This window comes from Taeniopygia guttata, chromosome 27 (genome assembly GCF_048771995.1).
Source record: "Taeniopygia guttata chromosome 27, bTaeGut7.mat, whole genome shotgun sequence".
In the NCBI taxonomy this organism is placed as follows: Eukaryota; Metazoa; Chordata; class Aves; order Passeriformes; family Estrildidae; genus Taeniopygia; species Taeniopygia guttata.
Window position 1 is genome coordinate 2,442,287 of NC_133052.1, and position 22,176 is coordinate 2,464,462.

Below are 22,176 nucleotides of genomic sequence, written 5' to 3' on the forward strand. Positions count from 1 at the left end.
CGCCGCTTGGCCGCACCCCGCGCCGCTGCGAGAAGGCGGAGGGCGGGTCGCACACCGCATTTGGAGAGGAGGGCGTGGCCGTGCTCCATATTGGCGGGAGTCAGCGGAGTGCGGAGCGGTACCGGTTACCGGAGGGGTGGGACGGCTCCTCCGGGCGCCGACGGCTCGGCATCGCTCCGTGAGAGGCTGTCGCGGTGTTTCGTCATGACCGGACCTCCACGCTCTCCGGACGGTTCACGCCACGCGCAGTGCCGAGTGGGAGCTCTGCTGCCGTTCGGAGAGCGGGTGACGTGAGGCGGCCCCGGGAGCGGCGGCCGCGCCTCCCTCGCCCCGCGGACTACATTTCCCGGCATTCCCGGCGCTGGCGGCGCGCAGGCGCGCTGCGCGCGGGGCGCACGCCGGGCCCGGCATGGCGGAGCCGGAGGCCGCGCAGCCCGGGCGGCCCCCGCCGGGCCCCGGGACGGCGGCGGCGGCGGCGGCGGGGGCGAGCGGGGTGACGGCCGGAGCAGCGGGATCCAGCGACCCGGCGCGGCCCGGGCTGAGCCAGCAGCAGCGGGCGAGCCAGCGCAAGGCGCAGGTGCGGGGGTTCCCCCGCGGGAAGAAGCTGGAGAAGCTGGGGGTGTTCTCGGCGTGCAAGGTCGGGGACGGCGGCACCGGGAGGGCAGGAGGGCGGGAGGTGGGGCTCCAGGCTGTGCATGAGGGCGAGATGCAAGGACGGGCACGGGTGGGGTTGCAGGAGGGATGCAGGAGTGGGGGTTCAGTGCTGTGCATGGGTGGGGGATGGAGGACGAGGATGCTGACCTGAGTGGGGGATGCAAGCGCGTTTGTGGGTGTAGGAGAGGAATTTAGGGATGCAGGAGGGTGAGTGCAAGGAATACATGGACAAAGGATGCGGGATTGGGATGTACACGGGGTGTGGGACGGGGGTGCTGGGCTGTGTGCAGGCAGGGGCTTCAGGAAGAGAGTGCTGAGTTACCCAAGGGAGGTGCAGCGATGTCACTGGGCAGCGGCTGCAGAGTCCTGGGGTGCACGGGGGAGTGTTGGGGTGGTGGGGGCTGAAAAAAGCTGGGCTGGATGAAAACAGGTAGGAGGGAGCCAGGGAAATCCTTTGGCCACAGAAGGTGGCAGCCTCGGCATGCGGCAGCGCATGGGCCACTGCAGTGACCGCTGGCGTCCCTCTTCCCAGGCCAATGACGCCTGCAAGTGCAATGGCTGGAAGAACCCCAACCCCCCCACAGCCCCTCGAATGGACCTGCAGCAGCCGGTGACCAACCTGAGCGAGCCGTGCCGGAGCTGCGGCCACGCGCTGGGTAACTCCCGTGGCACCTCCCGGCACGGCGAGCACCAGGCACGGTGCTGGTCCCTTGGTCTCACCGTGGCTTTCTCTCCGGCACAGCGGACCACGTGTCCCACCTGGAGAACGTCTCAGAGGAGGAGATCAACCGTCTGCTGGGCATGGTGGTGGATGTGGAGAACCTCTTCATGTCAGTGCACAAGGAGGAGGACACGGACACCAAGCAGGTGTATTTCTACCTGTTCAAGGTGCGTCTGGGGGGTGCATGTCTCACTGCCCCGCTCATGGGGGCACTTGTGCAGAGTTTCTGGTCATTGTGGGGGCTGCTGTCCCACTGTTTGTGCTCTGTTTGAGCTGGCACTGAAGCTGGGGCTGTGAACCATCCCACAGCCCAGAGACCTGGAACACGGACCCTTTTCTGGAGTGACTGTTCTCCTGGCCTTGAATTCCCTAGGGGGCAGTTCTGGGGAATGAATGGGTGTGCTCCAAGGGCAGCACTGGTGCCCTCCTGGCTGTAGAAATTGGAGCAGCCCCATGGTGGCATTCAGCCACCTTCAGCATTCCTGGAGCAGCTGGTTCCTGGGACTCTTTTGACCATGTCTGTTGGTGTCTTTGCAGCTGCTGCGGAAGTGCATCCTGCAGATGAGCCAGCCTGTGGTCGAGGGGTCCCTGGGGAGCCCTCCCTTTGAGAAACCAAACATTGAGCAGGTGAGGCTGCTGTCAGGCTGGTGCTCTGCCCTGATGACTTGTCCTGTGTTCTGCTGCTCTTGCACGGTCCCCTCACTCTGGGAAGACCCCAGAGCAGCCCCTGGCACCTTCCCACTGTGCCGTCCTCTCCCCAGGGAGTCCTGAATTTTGTGCAGTACAAGTTCAGCCACTTGCCGCCCAAGGAGCGCCAGACCATGTATGAGCTCTCCAAGATGTTCCTGCTGTGCCTCAACTACTGGAAGCTGGAGACACCGTCCCAGTTCCGTCAGCGCTCCCAGAATGACGATGTGGCCACCTACAAGGTCAACTACACCAGGTGAGGGCAGGGGGCCACTGAGGCAGCCACCCTGGGGTCTAACTCCCAGGGTGTCTCCCAGACTAGGGAGGCAGGCACCCAGTGGGGCCAATGCTTCTAAATGCCACCCGAGCCCTTTGTCCAGGCTGCTCCCAGCAGCGTTGTCCCAGCAGGGATACGGTCCCTGTGGGCTCCCTGGTTCCAGCCCTGTCTCCAGAGCCCTTTCCTGTCCCCCAGGTGGCTGTGCTACTGCCATGTGCCACAGAGCTGTGACAGCCTGCCCCGCTATGAGACCACCCACGTCTTCGGGCGCAGCCTCCTCAAGTCCATCTTCACGGTGACGCGCCGGCAGCTGCTGGAGAAGTTCCGGGTGGAGAAGGACAAGCTGGTGCCGGAGAAGCGGACACTGATCCTCACCCACTTCCCCAAGTAGGTGCTCAGTGTGGAGATGGCTGCTGGAGCACTGAGGGGACTCGTCATTTGGGATACTTGCATGCTGATGTACCACTCCCTTCCAGGTTCCTCTCCATGCTGGAGGAGGAGATCTACGGTGAGAACTCTCCAATCTGGGAGGCTGATTTCACAGTGCCAGCTGCGGAGGGTGCCCAGCTGGTGTCTCGCCCAGGTATTTCAGGAAGCAGCTCCCTCTGTTTGGGGGCTGAGGGATAAAGGGTGAAGGTGTGGCAGAGCAGTGGCAGTCCTGGGCTGCTGTGGCGTGATGAGGCATTTTCCAGTGGTCATGGGCACCGTGGGTCTGTTGCAGCTGCAGTCAGCACCGTGGCCGTGCCCACCACTCCTCTCTTCAGCAAGAAGCTCAGCAGCAGCAGCTCGGCCACCAGCCTGGACACCAGCACCCCAGAGCCCCTGCCAGGTAAGGTGACAAGAGCCCACGCCAGGAAGCTGGAACTGTCCATGGTCCAACCCAGCCCGGGATCCCAGCTCTGCTCCCATCCCAGGAGAGAAGCGGAAGCTACCTGAGAGCCTGACGCTGGAGGATGCCAAGCGGATCCGTGTCATGGGAGACATCCCCATGGAGCTGGTGAACGAGGTCATGCTGACCATCACCGACCCCGCTGCCATGCTGGGCCCCGAGGTATGGGCTGCCAATGCTGGGGTGCCTCTGGTCCTCTCCGTGTCACACAGAGCTGCTTCCCCAGAGTGTCAGGGTGGAGTGGGGCTCTCCCAGCAGAGGGTGTGCAGGGCCAGTGACCCCCCCGTGCCCCCAGACCAGCCTGCTGTCGGCCAACGCGGCGCGGGACGAGACGGCGCGGCTGGAGGAGCGCCGCGGCATCATCGAGTTCCACGTCATCGGCAACTCGCTCTCGCAGAAATCCAACAAGAAGATCCTGATGTGGCTGGTGGGGCTGCAGAACGTCTTCTCGCACCAGCTGCCCCGCATGCCCAAGGAGTACATCACTCGCCTCGTCTTTGACCCGTGCGTGGCGGGGGGATGCAGGGGGGCCGGTGTGGGGGGCTCCCCTCACCCTCGGCCGTGCTGCCCGCAGGAAGCACAAGACCCTGGCACTGATCAAGGATGGACGAGTGATCGGGGGCATCTGCTTCCGCATGTTCCCTACCCAAGGCTTCACGGAGATTGTCTTCTGCGCTGTCACCTCCAATGAGCAAGTGAAGGTGAGAGCAGAGAGGAGGGAGGTGGGCGCACACATGTGCCCCCCAAAGCCGGGCGTGGGCAGGATGGTCTCTGTAGCTGGGGTAGGGCTGCCCCAGCCCCTTGGGCAGCCAAACTTGCTCAGCGCTGGCCAGCCCCAAGCAGTGGTAGTTGCTCCAGGTCATCTTCCAGCTGCCATTTCCATGGGGGGGAGGGGGTTGTTTATCCCAGCTGGGGCTGCCTGCGGGGGGTTCCTGTCTCACGGTGCTTCCCCAAGGGCTATGGGACGCACCTGATGAACCACCTGAAGGAGTACCACATCAAGCACAACATCCTCTACTTCCTCACCTATGCAGACGAGTACGCCATTGGCTACTTCAAAAAGCAGGTGGGCTCCTTTCCCTGGGAGCTGCTCCCAGCTCTGCTGCACACCTGCCTCCCCCACCTACCCCCTCCCACCTGCCCCTCTCCTAGGGCTTTTCCAAGGACATCAAGGTCCCCAAGAGCCGCTACCTGGGATACATCAAGGACTACGAGGGGGCGACCCTGATGGAGTGTGAGCTGAACCCCCGCATCCCCTACACCGAGCTTTCACACATCATCAAGAAGCAGAAGGAGGTATGGCCCAGGGGTGGGCAAGAGGATATGTGACCACCAGTCACCCCCTGAAGGCAGAGGAGAGGTGTGGGGCTGTGCTGGCCCTGAGAGCAGACTTGCAGGGTGGCATTGACACCGTCTGGGGTTGTCTCTGGCCCTGCACGGTGGGTTTGTGGGGTCCCACATCACAGTGTGGCTCCCTGCAGCCCCCACTCATCTGCTCCCTTCCAACCCCCATTCCCTGCAGATCATCAAGAAGCTGATCGAGAGGAAACAGGCGCAGATCCGCAAAGTCTACCCAGGCCTGACCTGCTTCAAGGAGGGTGTGCGGCAGATCCCCATCGAGAGCGTCCCTGGCATCCGTGAGTGCTGGCAGGGCGTCTGGCAGCAGGGCTCTGTCCTCCCTCACCATGGCTGCAGCGCAGACATGGTGACACTGACACTTGTCTTCCAGGAGAAACAGGATGGAAACCGCTGGGGAAGGAGAAGGGGTGAGTGCTGTGTCGGGGTAGGGGTAGACCTGCAGCAGCAGGGCTGGGGGCTCAGCTTGGGCTGTGCCTCAGTCGTGGTGTTTTCCTGGCCCTGGAGTGGAGAGAGGCTGATGGGCACTGGCTTTGTCCTGCAGGAAGGAGCTGAAGGACCCGGACCAGCTGTATAACATGCTGAAGAACCTTCTGGCCCAGATCAAGGTGTGGGCAGGAAAGGACCCTCACTCTGGGGTGCCTGTCCACCTGACAGCACTCAGAACTCTCTCCCTGGGGATGGGCTTTGCCCTTGGGGACTGCTGGGGTGATGCAGGTGTGGGAGGAGCAGGACCCCTGGGTGCTGCAGCAGACATGGGTTGTCCAACCTTTGTCCAATTGCTCCAACTGCCCCCCACTTCTTCCCAGACCCACCCCAGTGCGTGGCCCTTCATGGAGCCGGTGAAGAAGTCAGAGGCACCAGACTACTATGAAATCATCCGCTTCCCCATTGGTAGGTTGCTGTGTCCAGCACCCCAGGACAGGATTGCAGAAGAGGGGGCTGAGGACTCCCCATTAATTGTGGGGTCTGTGCTGAGGACTCGTGTTTGGGGTGGCAGGAGCCTCGGGATAGTCCAGAGTGAGAGAGGGATGAGTTGAGACCCGTGGCTGATGTCCAGCTCAGTGGCTGGGGGGTGCAGAGGCCTGGGAAGGGGTCCTGTCCTGTCCTGTCCCACCTGCAGACCTGAAGACCATGACGGAGCGGCTGAAGAACCGCTACTACGTCACCAAGAAGCTTTTCATCGCCGACCTGCAGCGCATCATCACCAACTGCCGCGAGTACAACCCGCCCGACAGCGACTACTGCAAGTGTGCCAACACCCTCGAGAAGTTCTTCTACTTCAAGCTCAAGGAGGGGGGGCTCATCGACAAGTAGCCGGGGCTGGCCTGGACCTGCTGTGGCCACCAGCCCTCCCGAGGGAGGGACAGGGCTCCTGTGGGATCCAGCCCCACTCTCTCTGTTGCTGGGAGCTGCTGGAGGGATTGGTGCTGCTGAGCAGCCTGGGGAGCTGGGCTTTCCTTCCTGAGGAGCCCCAGGGGCTGAGGGGCTGGTGCTTTTACCCCTGAGAGCTCAGGGCAGCTCTGGTTGCCTCTCCTAGGGAATGGGGGTGAGGCTGGAGCTGCCTCATCAGGATCTGCCCCAGGGCAGGGACAGCACTGAGCTCCTGCCTCTGCCTGGGGAGGGGGAGCCCCCTGAGCCCTGTGCATCCCCCTTACCTGGGATCGTGCCTTCTGCCCTGACTTCCTGGGACAGGGCAGGGGCACACAAGTGCTTTGGTTTCTGCTCCGTCCACATGCAGGCAGCCCCCGCCCCTCACACTGAATGTACAGCGGGGTCAGCCCTGCGCTGCCCGCCGGGTGCTGCTCCTGGGCCAGGGTCCTGCTGGGCGGGGGGCTCTGCCCTGCACACCCGGCTCCTGCTGCCTGGCAGCTCTTCCCTCCCCCCGGGGCAGGTCTGCCTTCCCTGCCTGTACATCCTCCCTGCCTGTCCCTGTTGCCAGCTGGGGCGTGGGGGCTGCCAGCCCCTGGCTGCCCCTCTGAGTGCCAGGGAGGGTGGCTGCCCGGTGCTGTGCTGGCCTCTGCTCCCTGCTCTGCTCTGGCTGGCAGCCACCTCTGCTTGGCCGCCCCTTGCTCTCCCCTCCTTGTGCCCCCTGCCCCTTTCCCTGCCCCACACTCCCCCATTCCACTTGACTGGTGTTTTCATTGGTTTGTTTGTTTTTTTAATAAATGTCCTTGTGCAGCCCCAGATCCATCCTTGGGGCTCACCCCAGCGGGGTAGGTGGGGGGGAACCCCCTGGGACGTTCAGGAAGGTGTTGGGGAGGGGAACAGGAACAGCTCGGGATGGGGAGCGAGTGAAGATGCCCGTGGATGGGTTGGGGTGCACTGGGCAGAGTTGGGGTGCAGGATTCGGTTGGGGTGCAGGGTGTTGGCAGTCCGGGGCGCAGGGGCGGTCTGAGTACGGGAGTTTCCGTGGGAGCTCCACTCGGTTTTGGTTTCGATTTCAGTCCGGGCGGGAGGCCCGGCTCGGCTCGGCTCGGCTCGGCTCAGCTCAGTTTGGCCCCAGCGCGGCCCGCCCTTGCTGAGCCTTCCTCCTGTCCCTCCCGTCGCTGCCGGTGCCGCCTCCAGTTTCGTTTCCCGGTGCGGCGGCTCCGGGGCGCGGAGCGGCGGGGATGGAGCTCCGGGAGTACCAGCGGGAGGCGGCGGCCCCGGCCCTGCGCGGCCGCAACAGCATCGTTTGGCTGCCCACGGGCGCCGGGAAGACACGCGTGGCTGTCCACGTCTGCCGGCGGCACCTGCAGAGCCGGCGGGGCGCCAAGGTGGCCGTGCTTGTCAACAAGGTGCTGCCCTGCCCCGGGACCGGGGAGCCGCCGGTGCTGGCCCGGCCGGTGCTGAGTGTGCTCCTGTGGGCGCAGGTGCACCTGGTGGACCAGCACACCGAGAAGGAGTTCCACGCACTGCAGGATGCCTTCAGGGTGACGTCCATCAGTGGGGACACCAGCCACAAAACCTTCTTCGCTGACCTGGTGGGGAAAAGCGACGTTGTCATCTGCACAGCCCAGATTCTGCAGAACGCCCTGGTCAGCACGGAGGAGGACGTGCACGTCGAGCTGACAGGTGGGCACCAGGCTGCTGATCCTGCTGGCCCCACAGCTGTGGCTGAGCCCCCAGCTGAGCCACCATCTCACCCTGCTCCCCTCCCTGGCCCGGAGCAGATTTCTCGCTGCTGGTGATAGACGAGTGCCACCACACGCACAAGGACGCCGTCTACAACAAGATCATGCTGAGATACCTCCAGCGCAAGCTCAGTGGGGAGCAGGACCTGCCGCAGGTCCTGGGGCTGACGGCATCCCCTGGCACTGGGGGGGCAACATCCTTTGAGGGGGCCGTAGAGCACATCCTGCAGGTGCGTCCTGTGCCCCCTGTCCTGTTTCAGCGCAGCTCCCCCAGGGCTCAGCAGGATGTCCCTTGGGATGGGGAGTGATGCCCAGGCGTGTGGGTGGTGGGCAGCCCGGAGGAGTCATCCCCAAACTCGCCAGGTGAGCACCAAGTGCTGCATTGTCCTGGCAGCTGGGCTCAGGGTGGCAGCAGGGTCTTTCCCTCTCAGATCTGTGCCAACCTGGACACTGAGAAGATCACATCGGTGCAGGATGAGTTTCAGCACCTGCAGAGCCACGTCCCCCAACCCAAGAAGCAGTATGACCTGTGCCAGGAGAGAGTCCAGGTGAGGACAGCTGCTCAGAGCCCTGGGGCTGCTCACTGGGTGGAAGATGAGACCCCCAAGCCCTGCTGGGTGAGGGGCCTTCATCTGCTTCGCTCAGGCCACTGTGAAAAATCACTTGACCCAGAGCCTTGCTGCTGGGGGATCCTGTAACTGTCTGGGTCCCACCATGCAAGCAGCCACAATTCCTGGGCCCTGAGCCCCTCTCTGCTCCCAGGACCCCTTTGGCGAGCAGCTGAAGAAGGTGATGCTGCGGATCCAGCAGTTCATGGAGAAACCGGATTTCCTGCGGGACTTCGGCACGCAGATTTACGAGCAGCGCATTGTGGAGCTGGAGAAAAGAGGTGAGGGTGTGGCAGTGCGGGTGTGGCAGGGCTGAGCTGCGGGGACAGCTGTGACTGCCGTGTCCCCTGCCCTGCCAGCTGCAGAGATGTTTTGTCGCAAGACGCGGGTGTGCGCCCTGCACCTGCGCAAGTACAACGACGCTTTGCTGATCAATGACACCGTGAGGATGGTCGACGCCTTCCAGTGCCTCCAGCAGTTCTACAGCGCTGAGAGGGATAAGAACGACCCCACCGAACAGTTCCTCACCGCCACTTTTGAGGGTAACAGAGGGGCCTGAAGGGGGGTGATGCTGGCTGCATTTGGGGTGCAGGGAGTGTCCCTGACACCCCGCTCACCTGTGCAGAGAACAGGGCGAACCTGCAGGCACTTGCTGGGGATCACCGCTATGAGAACCCCAGGCTGGCCAAGCTGGAGGGGATCCTGCGTGAGCACTTTCAGCCCCTGGGCACTTCTCGTGGCATCGTCTTCACCAAGACAAGGCAGAGTGCCTACAGCCTGCTCAGCTGGCTGCAGAGCACGGCCACGCTCCGTGGGCAGCACATCAGGGCTGCCGTCCTCACCGGCGCCGGCTACAGCAACCAGACCAGGCACATGACACAGGTGAGTGGAGGGTGGGCAGGAGCTGGACCGACCCCACTTTGCACATTTTGGGGGTGCTGTGGGTGCTGCCCAGGTCTCAGTGCCCTACAAAGCTGCTGAAGCATCACCCCCTGTCTACCCAGAATGAGCAGCAGGATGTGATCAAGCAGTTCCGTCAGGGAGCCCTCAACCTGCTCTTCTCCACCAGTGTGGCCGAGGAGGGCCTGGACATCCCCGAGTGCAACATCGTGGTCCGCTATGGGCTGATGACCAATGAGATCGCCATGATGCAGGTGCTGCCCCCGCTCCCTTTGGCCCTGCCAGGATCCCCCAGAGATGTGGGGTGGGACATGGGGGCTCTTGCATTCCCCACAGGCAGCTCCCTGGGGATGAGCTCAGCCCTGGCAGAACGTCTCCTTGGGAAGGTGCAGGGGAGGGTGGAGGTGGCTCTGTCCTCACAGGGTGGCACAGAAGGGTTGGCTGTGTCCCTTTTCTATTGACTGCAACATTTGCCCTTGCCCTGCAGGCCCGGGGCCGTGCCCGTGCTGAGAACAGCGTCTACTCTGTCCTTGCCAAAGCCAACACCAGAGAGCTGAGCCGAGAGCTGCTCAACGAGGACCTGGTGGAGCTCATGAAGAGGGCGATTCAGGCAGTGCAGGCCATGCCTGAGCAGGAGTACTGCCAAAAGGTGGGCACTGGCTGCTGCCATGGGCACTGGCAGGGCCAGGCAGCTCTTGCTGCCTGTTCTGCCTCAGAAAGCACCAGACCCTGGGATGGGGTTGTGTGAGGGGCCTGGGCCAGCGTGTGCCCGTCCTGCCCTGTGCTTGTGCTCCTGGGATGATGCATCCCTCGGTAGCTTGGATCTTGCTGTGTCTGTCACTGCCCTGTGCTGACCCTTTGTGGGGAACGCTGGGCTCCAGGACGGCTTGGATGGATGGAGACGAGAGATCTCTGAAGGCTGCTCTTAGAATATCTGGTTTATTATAGATGGTGAAAGGTCTTGCTTGGAGCTGCCAGACACAGCACGGGGCAGGGCCGGAGGGAATGGGGCAGGGGAGAGACGAGGGGTGGAGGGAGACAAGAGGATGCTCCAGGACAGGGTGGAAGTTCTAAGAGAGGGGAAGTTCTAAGAGAGGGGCAGTTCCAAGAGAGTGGGGGTTCCAAGAGAGCATCTGGCTCCTCAGAGACCCCTTATCAGGGAGCTTCAAGGTGGGCTGGAACAAGACTTAGGCTGATGGGGTCACAGACACCTGATGCTTCAGGGGAGGTTACAGGTGTGGGATGAAGCACACATTGGGGTGAGATGGAACACTTTTGGACCTATCTGTAGGTAAGGGCATTGTCCAACCAGTAGGGGGGATTGTTTTCATCCTGGCTGTACTATTGTGAATCTTTTGCCAGGCAATCATATTTATTCATCCTCCCCAACACCCTTGTCCCCCCCTGTCCCCCCCAGATCCGGGAGCTGCAGCGGGTGGCAGTGGCCAGCTGGCTGCTGAAGGAGGCCAAGCTCAGCGAGCGGCGGCAGCTGCACGACCCGGCCGCCGTTCGCCTGTACTGCGTCAACTGCAACGCGGCCGTGTGCCGCGGCAGTGACATCCGCACCGTGGAGGCCATGCACCACGTCAACGTCAACCCCGCGTTTCGGTAGGAGGCTCGTGGGCAGGGCTGAGCAGGCAGATGGGTAAGGGTGGCACCAGCCTGCTGCCAGCTCTTTCTCAGGGGCCTTGGCACAGGGAGATTGCAGGAACTTTGTTTGACTATGGGAGCTGTGCTGCCCCGTTTGTGTCCCCTGGAGCATCATCCTTACTGTCTGCTGGCCCCTTCCTTCCAGGTCGTGTTACAGGGTTTCCTCTGGGAAAATGCATTTCCAGAGGACTTTCAAGGACTGGGAGCCCGGCTGCCGTATTTCTTGCAAAGACTGCAGCCAGGTGAGCGCCACAATTCCAGTCAGAGCTGGCAGGACAGGCAGGGCTGTGCCTTGTGCCCCAGCTCCCAGCTGCACATGCCTGTGTCACGTGTGTGCTGTGGGACACGGACCCAGGCTGTCTCCAAAGGAGGGACATGCCTGTGTCACGTGTGTGCTGTGGGACACGGACACAGGCTGTCTCCAAAGGAGGGACATGCCTGTGTCACGTGTGTGCTGTGGGACACGGACCCAGGCTGTCTCCAAAGGAGGGACATGCCTCGGGAGTAAGGAACTGTCCCGGCCCTGTGGCCCTGCAGCCTGGGGACACTGGTGTGCCTCGGGTAACTGTCCCCTCCCTGCCCGCACAGGACTGGGGGATGGAGATGCTGTACCGGCAGGTGAAGCTGCCTGTCCTCTCCATCAAAAACTTTGTGGTAGAGACACCAGCCGAGAGGAGGAGGTACAAGAAGTGGGGCGCTGTGACATTCCCCATCGAGGCATTTGACTACGTGGAGTACTGCTCTGGAACCTACAGCCTGTCCTTCTAGCACAGCCTCTGTTCAGAAGAGGACTGTTTCAGGGTGCTACATGAAAAGGGGAGGCTTCCTTGACCCTTGGACAGAGAGCCACGGCTCACTCCTCTCTTCTTTGCTGGTCTGAGCCTGAGCAACATGTCCCAAGCTGGAGCCCATGACTGCTGAAGGAGCTTTGCTGCACCCACGTAGAAAGGATGAGATACTGGGATTGAAAACCACCCAACCCTTCCTTGCTGCCATGCTGCTGCCTTCTCCCCAACCCTGCCAGGAGAACCATCCGTTTCTGTGTGTCCAGGACATGGCCCAGTGCTTTTCCACTAATTTATGAACTCGATGGGTCTCCATTAAAAGCACCGTGCTAGACTGAAGGGGCAGGGAGGCTGTGTCACTCATGGCAGGAGCTGGGACCGGGCCCGGGCGCAGGACCGGGCCGGCTTTGGCACGGGGGATTCGGTACTGGGGTGCAGGACCGGCTATGGCGCGGGGGATTCGGTACCAGGGGGATTCAGTACCGAGGTGTGGGGCCGGCTCTGGCGAGGGGATTCGGTACCGGTGTGCAGGACTGGCTCTGGGGCGGGGAATTCGGTACCAGGGGGATTCGGTACCGGGGTGCGGGGCCGGTTTTGGCACGGGGGATTCGGTACCGGGGGGATTCGGTACCGGGGGATTCGGTACCGGGGGGGTTCGATACCGTGGGGATTCGGTACCGGGGGGGTTCGATACCGTGGGGATTCGGTACCGGGGGGGTTCGATACCGTGGGGATTCGGTACCGGGGGGGATTCGGTACCGGGGGGGTTCGGTACCGGGGGGTTCGGTACCGGGGGGATTCGGTACCGGGGGGGTTCGGCAGCCCCGGGCCGCGCGCCCGCCCGTGCTGCCCCTCGCCGGCCGCTAGAGGGAGCCCCGGGTCGGGCGGGGGATGCCCGGGGAACCGGGGAACGGTCCGGGGAACCGGAGGATGCCCGGGGAACTGGAGGATGCCCGGGGAACCGGGAGATGATCCAGGAAGTACTGGGGGATTCCCGGGGGATGTTCAGGGAATTGGGGGATGCTCTGGCGAGTTCAGGGGGCTGCAGCGCTCACAGCTGCCGCTCCACGCGTGTCCCTTCCCCGCGGGATCCTGCCACACGCGTTGGTGCTGGCCGGGGACTCCGAGGCCAGTAATGTCACGGGTGGAGCTGCAGAAGGGCAAGGACGTGTGCAGGGCACCAGGGGAGCCGCAGTGTCAGGCACACATAGCCCGCTCTCAGGTGGACATGGCCCCGGGGAAACCAACCTCCTGCTCATCAGAAACTGGGTAATGAGGCCATCTGAGTTATTTGTAGCTCCTTGTGGGCTGGGATGGCCTCTCCTCCCTCTCCCTAGGCAGGATCCCTCCCACAGGGACCCCAGAGCGTTTTGCTCAGCTCCAATTGCCCTGATTTGTGCTTGGAGAATTCAGGTTGTGAGTTAGCCCCGTGGGTGCCTACAGCACTGGGTGGTTCAACCTCTCACCAGCCCTGGTAGATCTGTCTGTCCTTTTGGGACAGCCCCTGTAACAAAACTTGCCCCTTTTTGAGGGGATGCAGCTGACTTTATGGGATACGGGGCCAGGACAGCACTGTGAGTCTCTGGGTTTTGCAAGTGGGTCTGTATCCAGCCTCTGCTTATTCTTACCTCTGCGTCCCTCTTCAACATCAGCTGCATCTGATTTCTCCTCCCCAGGGGCTCGGTCACCTTGGGCCTGGCAGCAGGGAGCAGCCGAGCTGCGGTGCTGCGACCTTGCTCGGTGTCCTTCAGGGCTGGCATCCCTCAGAGCTGGCCTCCTGTGGCCAAATCCCCGGGCTGGAAGAAGTCTGTGGCTCGAAACACCTTTGCTTATCTCAGCTCCCCGAAGCACTTTTGTTCCAGCCATCACGACTCGCTGCCTGTAAGCAGAGATGGGTGCTGTTATCCCTGCAGCAAACAGCTGCTGCAGCAAGTTCTGCCGGCAGAAGCGCCCTGAAGGGTGTTTGCCCCTTGCCCAAAGGCTGCCAGGATGGGCACAGCCCCAGGAGCCCCCGTGGCCTCCTGCCCCAGCCCCCCTGGCAGCCGGGTGTGCTCACAGAGTCAGGGCAATGCAGCGATTTATTTCTCCCAGCTCGTTCCATTTGTCATCAGTGCGGCAGAAATCACCGATTCCCTTCTCAGGGCACCAGCTGGAAAACCTCCGGCTCCTCCACCTGGCAGCGCCTCGGGTCAGCCCTTCCCCAGGGCGGAGTTCAGTGCTCAGCCTGTTCGACTTATGGGAAGGAGCCTGAGATGTGACTTGATTTTTCCTGGGGAGCAAACTGCTGGGTATTAAAGGGCTCTGTAACTTGGCAGAGAGAGGAATAATGAGAACTGGGGCTGAAAGATAAAGTCAGGTAAATTGAACTTTGAAATGCAGGGCAGGCCTGCAGCGAGGAGGGCACAGAACAGCCCGAGCAGCGCCCCAGGCACCTTTATCAAAGCGATGCCCGGGGCTGGGGTCCTGCCCTGCGGCTGCCTCCGTCCTGCTCCGTGTTTCTGCCTCGGGCAGCAGCAGAGGAGTCCGGTGGCCTCCTGGGCGAGGGGGATGGGGGCTGAATTTTGCTTCCCAGGCACATCTGAAAGTCGGGCTATTGCACAGTAGCTCTTGCAGAGCCCGGGAGCACATCAGACCCCGAGGTGACCTTTCCCGGGACAGCTGGAGTTTCCCTCTCTGTACCAGGGGAAATTCCAGTCTTCAGAAAAGTGCTTGCAGTGGAGGAATTCGATCCCAAAACCCAGAAGCGCTCTCCCCATTTTGTCCCATCCTCTCTGCGCTGCCGGGAGCCCGCAAAGCTGCGGGGGCGTCCCGGTCCTGCCGCAGCCGACAATTCCCGTCGGGAGTTAATCCCGACTGTTCGCATGTCAGGATGCTGGTGGATTAAACAAGGGGATTAGCATCAAACAATTTCAGGAAACACAACCAGCGCGGGTTTGTTCTGCTTGGGTTCAGGCAGCTCCCTGGCATGCAGCGGGCGATGCCAGCCGAGCCAGCGGCACAGCGAGGCACCTGCCCGGGGCACTGCGGGAGCACCGGGATGAGGATGGCACGACCAGGGGCTGCCCACCCCAGGGGAGCCAGGGAGGTGCCCCTGCTGCCCTTGGTGGCACTCGGGTTCCTGCTGGATCCTGTGCCCGGTGTGGATCCCACCAGCCCAGCCATGAGGTGCCAGCGCAGAGAAGCAATCCCAGCCTGGGGAAGGGGCTGCAGCCCTTCACTGGATGTCCCCAGGAGGGTACAAAAGCCAGGACTGAGGAGACTCCAGCCCCCCACGGTCACTGAGCCCCCTGGCACCATCCTTCTGGCTGCTCCTGCCAGCCGGGGCTCAGCTGTGGATGGCAGAGGATGGAACAGCCTCGCAGATGCAAAGGCAAATCTGTTTCCCCAGCAGCTCCTGGGTCCCGAGCCAGGGAATGGTGATGCTGCTCTGATCTGATGGCAGCAGTGCTGCAGGCTGCCAGCCTTCATCCCAAACTTCATGCCCACCTGAGATCCCAGGGTCCCCTGTCCGCACTGGGGCACAACCCTGAGCTCTCAGCCACTCAGAAAAAGTAAAACAAACCCCTGATGCCAGAGTTTTGATGGAACAAGCTCTGCTGCACTGGCTGGAGCACAACAGTCCCATGCCTGGCAATGAGATTTGACTTCTTTTTGGACCAAAGCACTGTGGGAGCAGCTGGACTCACATCCCTATGTCCTTGCTGGCCCAGATCTTTTGGTCCCTGGAGGTTTCCTGGCTGCTTTCCTCTGAGGAACATTCCCAGGTCAGCCAAGTCCCTGATCAGCTGAGAACAAGACCATCACACATGCCCACCTTGTTTTTCTAGGAAAGGGCTAAAAATACCATCCTGGGGCAGTGTGGAAAGGCCTGGGCAGCTCCTCAGCTCCTGGGAGTCAAGTGATTTACAGCCTGTGCGTGACCCCAGCAGGGGCAGGGACAGTCCCTGGCCAGGGCACACCTCTGTGGGGCAGAGGAGCAGGGGCACTGCAGGTCCCGCCTTCCTCAGCACTGCTTGGGGTGGCCACTCTCCTTCTGGGCATTTTTAGGCTCTGTTTGGGCTGGGCATTGGCAGGATGTGGCAGGGAGGGGACAGCACGGTGGGGTAAGACCCAGGCACAGCTGGCAGGTGCTGGCACAGTCTGGGGCCTGCGGGGACCCCTGGCACAAGCTGCGATATCCGAAAATTCCCCAACAAAATTTCATGCACTGAATCTTAGGGCTGCAATTCTGCTGAGACTTGGCTTTATAATTGGATCTGTCAGAAACCCGTCACACTTAATGTGCAGCTGCCAGCGTGCGTGCAACTCCTCAGCGACTGCGCTGGCTCTGCTGGGCAACGGGAAATCTGCTCCTGGCATTTTCCAGCTTGAGGAAAGGTCTAGTTTGTACCTAAACCTCCAACCCTGTGAGGAGGGCAGTGCAGGGCAGCCCAGTTTTAACTGGAGGTGCCTCAGTTTCCCTCCGTGCCAGGGAAGGCGGTGGGATGGGGACGATGCTGGCGAGGCGTGGGAGCCCAGTGCATGTGTGTTCTTCACCTGAGTAATCAAACCAGTTATGCAGCATTTGATTAAAGGCCACAAAACATATTATCTTTGATTCTTCCACTTTATTTTTGTTGCCTTCATTTGTCCCTTGGAGACGAGAGTTGCTCTGGTACTTATTAGTCACAAAGCCCCAACCTCGCGCTGCGTTCCTGCTATCTGAGAAATGAATTATTAATGGTGCATTAAACAGAGACTGGAAAGGGGCCCTGGGACACTGATAATCAGGAGCTAATTGAGGAAGAAATGAGATACTGCTCCCATTGCAGAACAAGGACTGTGCAGCGCTGCGATACCAAAGGTGACCCTGCTAAAATTCCTGGGCCAGCTGCGCCCAGCTCTGCCTGCTCAGCCCTCGCTGGTGGGTCATGGGTGCACCTGCCTGGGATGTTCTCCCTGCCTGGCATGTTCTCCCTGGTTGGGATGTTCTCCTTGGCTGGGATGTTCTCCTTGGTTGGGATGTTCTCCTTGGCTGGGATGTTCTCCCTGGCTGGGATGTTCTCCTTGGCTGGGATGTTCTCCTTGGCTGGGATGTTCTCCTTGGCTGGGATGTTCTCCCTGGTTGGGATGTTCTCCTTGGCTGGGATGTTCTCCCTGCCTGGGATGTTCTCCCTGCCTGGGATGTTCTCCTTGGCTGGAATGTTCTCCTTGGCTGGGATGTTCTGCTTGACTGGGATGTTCTCCCTGGTTGGGATGTTCTCCTTGGCTGGCATGTTCTCCCTGCCTGGGATGTTCTCCTTGCCTGGGATGTTCTCCCTGGTTGGGATGTTCTCCCTGGCTGGGATGTTCTCCTTGGCTGGAATGCTCTGCCCTGGCCAGGATGTTCTTTCTGACAGGGATGTTCTCTCTGACAGGGGTGCTCAGTCTCAGGCATCAGAAAGAAATCAGACAAATGCATTCCTGGCCCTGGAAAGCTGCTGCATCCCAGATTTTGATGGCATGAAGCAGATCCCAGGGCTGGCCAGGAGTGTGAGGCAGCTCTCTGTGTCCCCAGGGATGATATCCCACCTCAGTGGTGGCTGATCAGGATGCTGCATGCTGCCTGGACCTCATCTGGACTCCTTCACAAGTGACTGGGGCTGAACAATTTCAATCAAATCAATTTTGTTTGCTCTCCCTTACTGTTTTTCCACACAGCTTTCGGCTGGGCCTGTCAGATTTCTCCTCATCCACCCTGGCTGCATTCAAGGCTCACCCCAGCCCTGGCACCATGTGCCTCAGGGGTTTTGTGGGAAAGACAGGAGCGTGGAGGATTGTCACTGTCACTGGTCTGCTCTGACAATGTCAGTCCCAGAGTGTCCCATCACCTCCCCTCTCCAAACCCCAGTGGAGGGTCGGGTTTAGGACTGTCCTGTTCCCCTCCTGGTGGGCTCAGCTTCCTCCCAGTACCCAGCCAAGGCTCCCTGCTCCAGCTCTGCTCCCACGTCACTCTGAAGCAGCCGCAGTTCACCCAGACTCCTTGCATAAATATTTATGCACTGATGCAACGCTTTTCTAAATATAAAGCTTTATCTGAAATTTCATTTAAACATTAAGTGTAGATAATTTATTTATAATTAATGTAGACATCAAGCCCCATCTCTGGAATGCCTGTGAGCTTTCATTTATAATTGGGAGGTAAGTCAGGAGCTAGAGGCTTGGCTCTTATCAGTTTCATTTTAATTTTCCTCCTACAGCAAATGAAGCTGGTGCAATTCATCTCTCATTAGGAGGAAGCACAAAACTCCCCTAAAATAACAGTTTTATGGGGAACAGGTAATAAACCCATCTTTGTTCCTCTTCTCGCCTTTGATAATGTTACTGGGGCTCACAGATCCCTCCAAAGTGTTGCTCTTCCTTAAAAATAAGTCCATTAAAAATTAAAACCACTTTCCTATATAATAAAATGTACTCCCTGCAATTATGCAGGGGGAGCAGTTATCGGCCTTCTGTAGATTTTAATTAAAAGTTACAATAGGAAGGAAACAACAACGGCCATAAAATAACAGCAGCCTCTCCCCTAACAATGATTTATTGGTGCCTCTGTCGCTCAGGTGCCTCTCCAGGTGATGCCCAATGCTGGTGAGAGGTGCTGGGGCCAGCAGGTTCCAGAGCAGTGCAGGGAGTCCCTCTTTTCCTCCTGCAGCTGTGGGGAGGTTCCTGCACCCATGGGTGCCCCAATGGGTGCTCAGCTCAGCTCTGACCCACTTGTGCTCTTGTTTCTGCACCCCAGTTAGAGAATGGGGGTGTCCTGCCTGCGGTGCCCGGTGCCAGGGGTGGGTTAGGGTTAGGTTTAGGGTGAGGGTGAGGGTTAACACTGCCCTGCTGCTGTGGCTGTGCAGATCCTGGGGTGCAGCTCTGTTGGGCTGGGGGGGCACAGCTTCTGCCCATGAAACCCCTCAGGGCACGTGGGCCCCAGCTGAACTCATCCAGCATCTCTGAGTCCTTCCAGAGACGCGTGCTGTGGCGGAGTGGGGCTGTGGGAGCTGCATCTGCCTGGCCCAGATATTTTGCAGAGCTCACAGAGAGACCATCAAAGGCAGCTGGCACTAAAAATAGCAGGTGCCCAGGCTGGCACAGGGGCTGCCGGTGGGAACGTGGCTCCTTCATCACCTGCAAGAGCTGCAGCAGTGCAAAACCTTATCCCATGTCTACAACAGCTCCTCCAGAGCGCAAACCTTTGCTTTTGAGGACACCTTAGGCTCCTCTGAATTCAACCATGGGTGTTTGTGGGGTCAGGGCCCCACACCCACACTGGCTGTGGGGTTGAACTCCCCAGCTGGCCACAGCTGGGTCACTGCTAATTGAGCTGTGAGAAACAGGTGAGAGCCGAGACGCTGGGGCTGGTGCAGCTGCACTCCCCTCACGTCAGCTTCTTGCTCTCCTGCCTCTGGAGCTGCTGTGCTGTCACATCCCACATCCCACAGCCAGGTCAGCAGTGCCATGGCAATCGAAGTGAATTGAAGCAGCCAGGCTGGGCTGGGGAGCAGTGCTGCCCTGTGCAGGCTGCAGGCAGGGGCACTGCAGCCTCACTCAGCTCCCCTGGGCTGGGGCTGCCCAGTGCTGCTGTTCCTTTAACCAGTTACGGCTGTCAAGTGTTCCACTTCTGCTCTCCTCATTGCCTTCCCTGGATCCTGGCTGTGAAGGTGCTAAACCCCCCCTGATCTGGCTCTGAAACGTTTATGAAATCTTTATGGCCTTTTGAAAAGATTTTAATTCCCTGACAGCGCTGCTTTCACTGGGAAAAAAAAAATAAATTATGACTCAATGAGCAATTAGAGCTCAACAGCTGCTGAACGGCCACGGCAGCTGCCGGAGCAGCTTGGCACGGCTCAGCGCGGTGCCGAGGAGCCAGAGCCTTCCTGGAAAGTGGTGCTGGGCCTGAGCACCCCACATTCACCTTCCCTGGCTGGCTGAGCCCCTGAGCACAGCCCCTCCTCTGCCCCCCTCTCCCAGGGCCTCTGTACCAAAGCTGAGTTCTGCCTGGAGCTGGCCAAGGAAGGAGACAGCTCCAATCACACCTGGAGAGATGGGCACTGCAGCAGCTGGTGGTGCTCTGGGACCCCTGGGGGTGTTGCAGGAGGGATCCTCCTTCCCTGGGGTCCTGTGGTGATGTTTCCCCCCCCTCAGCCCCCTAAATTATCAGGCTAGCCCAGAGATCTGAGGCTTTGAGGGGAGGAATATCAGGAGATGGCAAAGATTCCCAAAAGAGGCTCTCACCCCGAGATATGTTGGTGCAGCTCTCTTATTCTGTGATGTCCAAGGGGAGAGCGGGGCAAAGAGAATGAACAGGAAATATCAGGGGTTTATCCAGGCTTTGGACAGGGAGGGCTTCTCTGGCTCTCCACCAACCCTGTCAGGGCAGGAAGGAGGGGACCAGGGTTATCTGATCAGAGTCCCAGGGGTCCCGGGGAAGGGGGCACAGAGTGCCCATGAGCACAATGTCACACTCTGGTTCCACATTTGGGATTGGCAATGTCTCGATAGCATCACGGGGACAGCTTGTCACCCCTACCCGTCACCTGTCTCACTGGAGAGGTGCCACCACAGTGTCCCCAGGCAGTGCCAGCACCTCCCTGCGTGGGGGCATGTCAGAGCTGCCGAAGGATGCAGAGCATTGGTCTAATTGTAAAAGTCCCTGATTACTGAAAGCAGAGCTGCTGAGCTCCAGAAGCACGAAGAAAGAGCAAGCGTTGCCCTGACAGTGCCCATTCCTTCCTGGCAGTGCCCATCCCCTCCCAGTTCCCTCCCTCCTGGCAGCACCCCATCCTGTTTCCTCAGAGGCTCATTTCTGCTGCTTCAAGTGCACAAAATCGCTGTACAGAACTGAGAACTGGGTCGGGAGAAATTTTTGAGCAACTACAGCGTGATGGAGGGGCTGGATGTGCTGTGCCTTCTGCTGCTCTGTCCCATGGCACTTCAGGGGGCTGCAGCTGGAGATGACCTTCTCTTTGTTTAGATTTTGTCTTCAGCTTTGGAGATATCTGCAGCAAACCAAAATGTTTGAGGGTGACCGTGCTCTTGGCACAAACAGTGTCTCGGGGATGAAGGGCTGCCCTTGGAAGAGGGAAGCCAGAGTTCACAGGGAGGGGGAGGAATGAATCCACACTCCCCAGTGCTGGAACGCTGGGAGCTGTGGGTCAGCTCTCACCTCACCCCTGCACTTCCTGATCCCCACACCTGGAAAGGGAGAACAGTCCCTTCCCTGCATTGTGCTGGAGGCAGGAGGAGGCTGAAAGGGTTAAAGTAAATGAAAATTGTTGGAGAAGCCTCTGCTCCTTGGAGAAGAAGGCTATACCATCATCATCAAGCTCCTCACAGCCAAGGTACAGTAAAGTTTGAGATCCATTAGAGTGCCTGTAATTATTTATAGGGAGGAAAAAAAAAACAAACCAAAACAAACCTCATCCTACATTGTGAAAATCAGATGGCACAGCAAACAAATGCACTGAGCTTTGGCACAAGGGCTCTGAAAAGCCAAAGTGATTTATGATGAGCCAGGACAAGGCTCAGTGGTGCCACACTGCTGCTCCTGGGGACCTGAATCTGGCAGCAGCAGGGCAAGGGACTTGTGGTGTGGACAGGTGGGATCTGCTGCTGCTGGGCCACCTGCTTGTGTTGCAGGATCTCTAGACCCAGAAGTAGCTCAAATGGGACTCTCCACTCCTGGCTTCCCCCTCCCTGGCAGCTGGTGGCCCCAGAGCCTCCTGCAGGCGTGGGCACCCGTGGGTTTGGAGGGGTTTGGAGCAGCACGTGCTCTGCCCCACTTCTGCAGCTCCAGCCTCTGCCAGCGGCAGCTCGGGGCAGTCACACCTCTGCCTCTTGGCACCAATTCTGGGTTTTAGTGGAGGCACAGCAGTGAGCAGGCAATTGCTCTGGGAGGCAGGAGCCCCTGGGTACCTGCTCCAGAGGAGAGCTCTTGGCCAGAGCACTTCCCTCCCAGCTGGGCTCCAAAGTTCAATTAGCAGTTTTGGGAAGTGCTTTGAGATCCTCTGCAAAGTGTCCTGGCGGAGGGCAAAATGTGATTATATAACGTGTCTAGACAGCGTATTCCTTGGGGCGGGCAGCAGGATGCTTTTATATCTCCTCTCCTGTGTCAGCACTGCGTGGCCCTGCTGAAAGGTTCTGGGAGCTGCTAAAATATTAACAATGATGACAGCGACAGGCCAGCTCAGACTTTTGCACTTAAAATTGTTGATCTTAGCACAAGGCTAAGCATGGCAGCAGAGGCGCCTTTGTTGAGGAGCAAACAGCATCTCCGGGCAGGCCCCCTCCCTCCATCCCGCCCCCGGCTGCTCTTCAGCCTCCCGGGGCAGCCGGGCTGCCCGAGGCTCTGTCCCTCCGTGCTGGAAATGGGTCGGAGCAGCGGCTCTGCCATCCGCAGAGAACTGCAGCCCCGGCGATGCCACCCCCGTGGGGATCCGGGCTGTCTGCTGCCACTCAGGGTGCGGGGCTGAGACCTGACCCGCCGTTCTCCGGGGCGCTGGTCACACACGGCATCTCAGTACCCTG

The 22,176-nt window shown here is 60.1% G+C and overlaps 2 protein-coding genes across 4 annotated transcripts; both read left to right on the top strand.

Moving 5' to 3' along the window:
- Positions 1-75: 75 nt before the first annotated feature.
- On the top strand, positions 76-6,765 carry KAT2A (lysine acetyltransferase 2A). Of its 2 annotated transcripts, none has more exons than XM_030256243.4 (18): positions 76-637; positions 1,187-1,310; positions 1,397-1,542; positions 1,913-2,002; positions 2,137-2,318; positions 2,535-2,726; positions 2,816-2,922; positions 3,061-3,168; positions 3,254-3,390; positions 3,524-3,732; positions 3,803-3,929; positions 4,184-4,294; positions 4,381-4,524; positions 4,751-4,865; positions 4,958-4,994; positions 5,129-5,192; positions 5,394-5,478; positions 5,708-6,765. In XM_030256243.4, exons 1-18 carry the CDS (start codon positions 410-412, stop codon positions 5,899-5,901), a joined length of 2,400 nt encoding a protein of 799 aa, XP_030112103.4. In that variant the 5' UTR covers positions 76-409; the 3' UTR covers positions 5,902-6,765. The 2 variants fall into 2 exon arrangements, with proteins under 2 accessions (XP_030112103.4, XP_032599588.3); XM_032743697.3 differs by having other exon boundaries at positions 76-577.
- Positions 6,766-6,916: 151 nt separating this feature from the next.
- On the top strand, positions 6,917-11,992 carry DHX58 (DExH-box helicase 58). Of its 2 annotated transcripts, XM_012571104.5 has the most exons (12): positions 6,917-7,364; positions 7,440-7,641; positions 7,740-7,930; positions 8,132-8,248; positions 8,463-8,589; positions 8,668-8,850; positions 8,934-9,190; positions 9,313-9,462; positions 9,696-9,857; positions 10,626-10,816; positions 11,004-11,100; positions 11,447-11,992. In XM_012571104.5, the coding sequence occupies exons 1-12, from the start codon at positions 7,197-7,199 to the stop codon at positions 11,624-11,626; spliced, it is 2,025 nt and encodes a 674-aa protein (XP_012426558.5). In that variant the 5' UTR covers positions 6,917-7,196; the 3' UTR covers positions 11,627-11,992. The 2 variants fall into 2 exon arrangements, with proteins under 2 accessions (XP_012426558.5, XP_072775135.1); XM_072919034.1 differs by having other exon boundaries at positions 6,917-7,641.
- Positions 11,993-22,176: the final 10,184 nt, after the last annotated feature.

Bases quoted from the DNA above. Each gene is read 5' to 3' on its own strand.
- DHX58 (XM_072919034.1), top strand. From the start codon at position 7,197: ATGGAGCTCCGGGAGTACCAGCGGGAGGCGGCGGCCCCGGCCCTGCGC. The intron at 7,642-7,739 runs GTGGGCACCAGG...GGCCCGGAGCAG, and splicing joins CGTGCACGTCGAGCTGACAG to ATTTCTCGCTGCTGGTGATA. The intron at 8,590-8,667 runs GTGAGGGTGTGG...CTGCCCTGCCAG, and splicing joins TGTGGAGCTGGAGAAAAGAG to CTGCAGAGATGTTTTGTCGC.
- KAT2A (XM_030256243.4), top strand. From the start codon at position 410: ATGGCGGAGCCGGAGGCCGCGCAGCCCGGGCGGCCCCCGCCGGGCCCC. The intron at 3,930-4,183 runs GTGAGAGCAGAG...TGCTTCCCCAAG, and splicing joins CCTCCAATGAGCAAGTGAAG to GGCTATGGGACGCACCTGAT. The intron at 5,479-5,707 runs GTAGGTTGCTGT...TCCCACCTGCAG, and splicing joins AATCATCCGCTTCCCCATTG to ACCTGAAGACCATGACGGAG.